This window comes from Lottia gigantea (assembly GCF_000327385.1).
Source record: "Lottia gigantea unplaced genomic scaffold LOTGIsca_41, whole genome shotgun sequence".
In the NCBI taxonomy this organism is placed as follows: domain Eukaryota; kingdom Metazoa; phylum Mollusca; class Gastropoda; family Lottiidae; genus Lottia; species Lottia gigantea.
The window spans coordinates 1,578,766-1,587,173 of record NW_008709421.1 but is presented as its reverse complement, the minus strand read 5'-3'; the positions used below and the strand labels follow the sequence as shown (position 1 = coordinate 1,587,173).

Below are 8,408 nucleotides of genomic sequence, written 5' to 3'. Positions count from 1 at the left end.
ATGCAGAGTTTGAAACAACAAGACTACTACCGGGCTTGTACATTCACTGGTATCCCCGGACATATGATGTTTCCCGGTACGTTTCCGTTTCTTCAGGAAATCTACATTCTACCTTTTTTATACTCGCGTCGGAGTTTCCAAGGATACAATCTACTTCTTTAGAGTTTGAATTAAACTTTGCTTCAGTGCTAATTTTTAAGTAGAAGAATTTTCTTTTGACATTTACTTGAGGATGTAATTCAAATTGTTTTCCGTTTTCAAGAATGCCTAACTTCCGTTGTCTCTATTCCGTTTTCTTACAGGCTTCTTCTACTCATTTAAATTGGATTTAAATTACAGAACTTGTCATTTTCCTACGAAACATTGACAGCTATGTCATGGAAGAAAATTATCACTTTTGAATTCAATTCATATTTTCATTTGTGTTGTAAGTTAAGACAGATCATATTAATTGTCAAAACGATTTTTTCTAACTAAATGGTGCCTAAGAATTTTTTTTTATATTTATTCTAAAATTCAATTTCAGATCCATCTTATGGGAAAACAGCGTGGACTCCTCAATCGTCGCCATCAAATCAAGGTAAGCCTTTTATTCACAATTCTATTTATTATTATATTTAAACGCGGATGATGTTGAAATATTTCAAGTGAAGAGGTTATTGTACAGTTTATCTTTATACATATATATTCAATTACGAAATCAATCAGTAGATAATTTTTAACAATTGAGCTCAATATACGAATTATAATCAAAATTTTACACAAATAATACGAAAAATCATAATATATTCCAATTTCAGTGTGTAATCCACGATTTTTTATCTAGTAAATTCCTTGACGTTAATACTAAGCTGTCAGCAACGCTTTGTGTTCAAGAGGCTCAGAATTTCAAGATCTATATTTATGATTTTAAATGACATGCATGAATCACATGAAATATATAAAAAGAAAAAAACATTCGGCATGAATTTTAATATGTATCAAAGAATTTTTCTACTTCATAATTTCCTATGTTAGTTATTAAACTAGATTCAAATTTCTGTGATAACTTAGACAGGGTTGATAATATATATTATAATCCAAGTTCAATACTTGAATATTTAAATATTGTTATTCGAAGATATTCGGTACACTCATAATTCGCTTCCTGGTTTCTTTTATATATTATAAACATCAACAATGTAACAACAAATCAACAACATCGGTGAGAAAACTTCTTAAATCTAGGGATGAAAGTTCTAACATAACAATATGTGCAAAGAAATTGACATTGTAGATCTGTTTAATCCCACTGTCACTGACAAAATCTAGTTAAAAAGTTATTGATATGTGACGGCGTCTGATGACACGCTACAATAAAATATTAGAATCAAACTAATATTTTTAGTAAAATATCCAAAAACTAAATAATTTTTTTTTTGACTGGTTGGAATTTTAAGACTGAAATTTTGGTCAAGTCATATGATATACAAAAGAAAATGAGGTTTTTGCCAGGACTCAGCGATATAATCAAATTTAATCAAAATAAATATATACATTTCCTGAGCAAACGATATAGCTTGGAATATTTATACATATATTACGAAAATAGTCGCATTCATGATATGGTGCCAATTAGTCGCTTTGTTTAATGAGTTTTTGTTGGTGTTCAAATATTCATTAAATCTTCTCTAAGCCTTCAATCTAATTATTATACCATAAGAATTGATCGTTAGTGTGAAATAATATATGAGAATTTCCATAACAATGTATCTTATTATTTATGATAACAGAATCAAACCGTTTAAGCATATTTAAAAGTTTTAATAAATTGAATCAAAAGTTTTAAAATGAATTTTCACTACTACTAACCATTAATGAGGTCTACACTGGTGACAATACTAACGCTTACTTTGTACGAGAAAAACTAAAGCTGAAATCCACATTTCCACTTTCACAAACGGCGAAAATGCTGATGATTTTTTTTTATTGAGGGAAGACTAACAATTTCAATATTAAAAATCTTGTGCGAAAAGTATCAAATACGAGTAATTGAAATTGTTTTCGAAGAAAAAAATATAAGGACATAAAATGTGTAAAATATATATAATTTAAAAAAAAAATATAATCCCATTATTTTGTTCTCGTGTGATTTCTGCACTTGTCAAGGATCAGATTTAACTCTATCTTAACATAACAAACAAAAATGTTAGCCGGACTTGCTCTGAATATTTTTGGTAGACGTTTGTTAAAGAAATATGAATATACTGAATATTACTGTTTGTAATTTTATTGGTTTTAATTTTGTCAACCGGCTGAAAATGAGCTATATATTTTAACAATGTAGAGATTTGTGTGATTTTTTAGTATGTTAGAAATGTCATAGAATATTGGTGGCTTCGATTTCAATTTTAATTAATTTTTAAACTAAAATATCATATCCTTTATTTTCGATTTATGAATAGGTAATCATATTCCACGAGTAGCAGCTCTTAAACTAATCCTCTGTCAATGAGTATACATTTACTTTAAACAATTATGAAAACGCTTCCTAACTGTCATATTTCTCTTTATTTCAAAATCTCGTTAATCAAAACCCACTTTAAGTGAACGATATGTATCATAGAGCCTAACGACCATTAAAAGCCTCATAGTACATTTCACAATGTGTCAAAACCTCGTAAATTTTCTCCCAAATACTGTCATTTAAAGTGTTCGCTCACGTGTCTGGCACGCGCCTTTCGTAAAGAGAGGCATTAATAAGGACATTAGGCTGTTCTGTTTACACCCCTATAAAATATATTCAATTCTGTAAAATTGCTCATGCGAAATAAGCAAATCGTAGTAGCGATTTCACGTTGTCGTCAAAGAATGACTTGACGCGCATATCTTAACTCAACACGGTAATTATCTGCTGTGAATGAACTAAATAGAAGCCTAATTTCTAATAGTGACATGTATTAAAGTGACCTTGCTAGTGACCTAGACTTTTTTGCCCCCGGCCCCCAAAGTGTCAATAATGTTAAGGGTCAGATAGTGTTTGCCGATATTGAGCTCTATGTTATTATTTTAAGGGATTAAGAAGAGAAACGATTTGATACTGACCTTAACGATTTTAAGATTGACTCTTTCGCCAATAACTGATATTGATATTACAATAGTCTTAATGAATGCCAAAGTGTAGGGATTGAATGCATAATCTTAACCAAGAGAAAACTTACAAGAGTTTTGCAATTCATGTCATGTAAAGCACAAAATGAAATGAAAACGAAGGATGCAAACCTATAGCAAATTAACCAGCAATTTCAAGACAAATCACTAGAAAAGGGCTTAAAACACAATATCTTACAGAGTCACTATTAGAATATTTTCAATGTTATTGTGACGGAAATACTTAAAACTAGATTGTATATCTGTGTAGTCAATCATATTATACCAAAGACAAAAAAATGCCAGAATCCAAATCCAAATCCATTTAAATTCGGATAGTTTTACATCTCCATTAAAAAAAAATTCTGCAAATTTATATTTCTTATATTTTCATGCAGAATTTCAAGGGAAATATCATCCACATTGTAAGAATAAGAGGCTATTTAGTTTATTTTTCCGTATAATATTTTGATAATGATGGATGTTTCTTTTCATTTTAGGTTACCATCCAAATCCTTTACAATCTTTAGGAAAATCTACTTTGGATTCTTCAAATACACCCTGGAGGCCGCAAGGTAAATATCATTTCAAAACAATATTTTATTTGTACTGAATTAAGGATTCCCAACTTCCATCTTATTGTTATATTAATTTTTTATAAGGCGTACAGGATAAACTGAAATATATCACGGTAGTTTTTCAATAAATATTATGCTCACTATTTTCACATAATGCTGGTTTTTGCAATTGAGTTGTTCATAGAGCCAATTATTGGTTTATTGTTACCGCGGTTTGATAAATCAGGTAATTTAAAATTCAAACTGGCCTTAATGCTAAGCGTTTGTTGAATGAAATACAAGGCTGTGAAGAGAAGGTATGCCATTCCAATCAGCACTGACGACTATCGTCAACTAAAGTCAAACAACAACAAAATAAATAAAGATACTTATATATATAGTCTATATTATACAAACTTAAAGAGATAGCTTTTGAAGGCTGAATGAGCTAGTACGCTAATACTGACCAAATAAAATTTAACATTGATTGACCAAGGCTGAAATATAAAAAGATTTCATAATGACAAATATTGCAATATCTCGTGTCAAGTCATACGGTGTTGTGAAAATACTGGTTAAATGATTGACGTGACCCCCATGTAATAGTATTCACTAGATCTTATAAATAATAACACTTTCATTTAGTCGGCACACTTCGCTTTTTAATGGCATACCACAATATAGGGGTAGAACGATTTGCTTTCGTATTAAATTTCAAATTTTATAATATAATGTAAAACAAAATGTTGGCACATCAAACTGTGGTTCAATCAACGGTTTAATAAAGTGTCTTTCGTGGTAAATTATCTGCAATCTGTGTGACGGCGGATCATTAATAAGCCTCCTAGCACAATATTAATATCTTGTGAGCTTTAAATGAAGTCAGTGCCGTAATCATCTGATTCTTTATAACTTTTCATATCCGCTGACTGAGAGTTTTGTTCGGATAATGAAGTTTTTTAGGCTTAATAAAATGATTGTTGTTTAGTTTGGATTTATTTTTCTTTCTTTTTGCCTAACTTTAAAGGGGATGATTTTTTCAACTCAAGCCAGTTTCCCCTGTTTAACACCGAATTCATAGAATTACTTGACAAAAATAAAATAAAAATTAAGAAATAAAAATATTTACAAGAAGATAATCTTTTATCAGCATTACTTTGAACACGTTATTAAATTGTCGAAATTTATAACATTTTCAACGATTTAATGTGCAATAGAGGCTAAATAAAATGGCAAAGAATCTTTAATTCCCAGGACAACTAAAAATATCGATGAATAGAGACGCGATGGTTTGATAGTGCCAATAAAAACACTATTAACTGTTATAATAAAGAGATTGAGATTATTTATAATATTTAATATTGTTTCATATTATTTACGCTTTTTCAATTAATCAAACTTCATGCCAATATCATTGGAACATCAATACTCCACTTATTTTCAACATCAGCGTATTATTATGAGCAGAACAATGAATGAGACTTTAATATTGTTTTCTCTGAGGCCAGATTGTACATCACAATAACCCGCAACATTTTCATGTTCAAAAGTTACACAAGACTGTCTGCGAATAAATAATTCTAAAATCACCTAGATCACGTTTGGCTTTAACAAAAAAATAGTTATACCTTAGCGCGATTAAGTAATTAAGTCAAATCAATTTTCAAATATTAGTGATAATTGATCTTCCATTGGCAATTATTTGCATTTTTGTATTTACAAGGTTTTGGAACATTGGCATATGCATAAATCACACTTAAGTACATCTTCTGATCAGGAAGATAAAAGTGTCCTATTAGTGAAAATAATCAAATTTTACTGGTTTTTCGAAATTTCATCGATATTTTCGTTGATTTTTTTCATCTTTAAACACCCACACGGGGCGTATACTGTCATTAAAGTCTGTCTGTCCGCAATTTCTCCTGAATAACAAAGGAGAGGAAATTCCTCATGGAAAAATCTTCAACTATAGACATAGCTGAAAAAAAAACCACCGTAATTTTAAAGTAAACATATAACCTGAGTTAACCTTTCGATGAATCTACATATGTATGATTCCATATCTTTCTTTCGTGTTTTTGATAGAATTAATATTTGAATTAAACACAAACGTACTAATGTGAATAGAGTAAATGAAAAAATAAACGTATTCTTGCAAGTGTTAGTTCAACTCAAAATCTGAACGAATAAGTAGAATTTGTATTTTTGAAATTACTAATATTGATTGTCTAAGCACATATTTCCATTAACTATTGTTTCCTTATAAGAGCCATCACCACATAGTGAATATTACTCTTCAACATTGAAAAACAAGGATGTTGACATTGATTTCTTTTAAAGTACCTTTCAGTTACTTAGCACCATGTTATTTTAATCTGTAGAACAATTAATACAATATGAGGCCTATGTAGGATTTTATTCTGTATTTCTTTTATGAGCCACTATTTTTAAATAGATTTTATTATTTTTTTAAATGTAATAAAATTTCACCTAGTATTGGTGTATGCATTCGTCTATGTTTACATTAGTCTATAAATATTTGACATACAGAACAGGGGCTTGGTTTTCGAAAGTATCTTATGACTAAGACGTGTCTTATGATGGTCATATGACAGATCATAGTCGTAAGATAGTCATAAAATGTGTCCTTAGAAATATCTTCAGACATATCTTAAGATACTTGCGAAGCCAGGCCCCGGAAGATCTATTTGTAAAAAAAAGAGATTGATGCAGAGAAAATTTATATTAATAAAGTTGTCTCCAACGACTAAAATATTTAATAAAGTTTAATTAAGAAGACATCAAAACGATGATTCGATAAACGCCTTTATTCACAAGTGTTATATTTAAGCCATTAATAACAATTTTTCAGACAACACATTGAAAACTGTAATTTACTCTCTGATTACGATATTTAAGTGTTTAATTTGGGCTTATTGTCCATTACAAATTATCTAAGAATGGAACGAGAGGGTTAGTGCCTTTCTGCACGCAATAACTATTTAGCTGCACGAACCATGTACAATCCTTATCTTTGTTCGCTATTTAGTTTGTTACAAATATTAGGTTATACGATATTAAACGATTTTATATGTTTCAGTCAGTCTTATCATGCGATCCTTCAACAAACCTTAATCTACTTACAGACTTCGACTCACAGAACCCGTCTGTTTGATTAGAAGTTGTTTCTTTGGTTCACTGAAAATTCTGCACCTGTCAATATCCAGACACGAAAAGATCAGAGTAGTTACAATGTTTTTCGTATTTGCTCTCTGTGTTTTTGACCAAAGAATAATTCGCAAAGAATAGTCGGTTCAATCGTTAGCTAGCCGACAAACTACACGCTGTGCTCAGTTTTATAACGTTAACGAACACAGATACCGGAGAATTGGGAATTGAAATATGTCAAATTGCCCCGAATTCAAACACATTATAATTTGTCAGAGTAATAAAGTTTAAATCTTAACAAATATTTTGAATAAATACACAATGTGTCACGTGTATCAGATAGGAATAAAAATCGATTCGTTTGTCCAAACCATATCTAAATCCAAATTATAGGAAAGACAAATAAATAACAGACCAAAACGTCTGAAAGTAAATTATGAATAGCTCACCTGGATCATTCAAATTGTTAATGGCAAAATTCACCATACAAGTGATAATTATATTTTTCAGGCAGTGGTCAAATTCAGTTATGGCAATTTTTACTGGAATTACTATCCGATAGCTCAAATTCAGCTTACATTACCTGGGAAGGAACCAATGGTGAATTCAAACTTAGTGACCCAGATGAAGTGGCTCGACGATGGGGAGAAAGAAAGAGCAAACCCAATATGAACTACGATAAACTTAGTCGTGCTCTCAGATATTACTACGATAAAAACATTATGACCAAAGTACATGGAAAACGTTACGCGTATAAATTTGATTTCGCAGGACTTGCTCAAGCCATGCAGCCACAAGCTAGCGACCCAACTGCTTACAAATATCAACAGGACTTCTTTATGTCCTCACATTACCATAACCCAAAATTAAATTTTATGAATACACATCCACCTATGCCCTCATCTACCTCTGGACTTTTTGCTTCGCCTTCAAGTTACTGGTCGTCTGCCAGCAGTGCAAACCTGTATCACAACATCCCAAATCACGCCATGTCTCATCACCATGGCCACATGACCTCGCATTTAGGCGCCTACTATTCATGAAGATTCTAGCCGGACGAACTTGTTTGTTAATCTATTCAAGAAAAGAAAAGGCGTGTGATTGAAAATTGTGAATCGAGTGAAGAGAGAGGAACTCGAGATCTTTCTTGTGATATTATTGATATATGGAGTCGTGTGCCGAAAACTGAATTTAAAGTTATACGAGCCTTTAATCGAGTTGGTCGCTTATCTCTAAAACAAATTGAATCATCTAAGGTCGGTAAAATTAATGGAAGGAAATGTTCCTCGACAGGGACAGATTTCAAATGGTGGATCAATACCGATTTTTCTATCTCCGCCTTTTAAAGAGTTTCATTGCTGATATGTATCTTAGCTAGCGGAAGGAAGGGACAAGAAAAATATTCCACAATTAATTTTGTCTCACGATGTATTCAGTCAAATCCTTCAAGCTATCTGACGCCAAGTAAATTGGATTTCCTATCAAGTTAGCCGACTTCTGTGTTCAAACATGGAACCGAGACAATTATCGCAGAGATCGTAAAGTGCCTTGATG

At 31.3% G+C, this 8,408-nt stretch overlaps 1 protein-coding gene across 1 annotated transcript; it reads left to right on the top strand.

Moving 5' to 3' along the window:
* On the top strand, nt 1–8,200 carry LOTGIDRAFT_233612 (hypothetical protein; the record flags this gene model as incomplete). Its single annotated transcript, XM_009060259.1, has 4 exons — nt 1–76; nt 527–580; nt 3,630–3,704; nt 7,938–8,200. 4 exons carry the CDS (start codon nt 1–3, stop codon nt 8,198–8,200), a joined length of 468 nt encoding a protein of 155 aa, XP_009058507.1.
* Nucleotides 8,201–8,408: the final 208 nt, after the last annotated feature.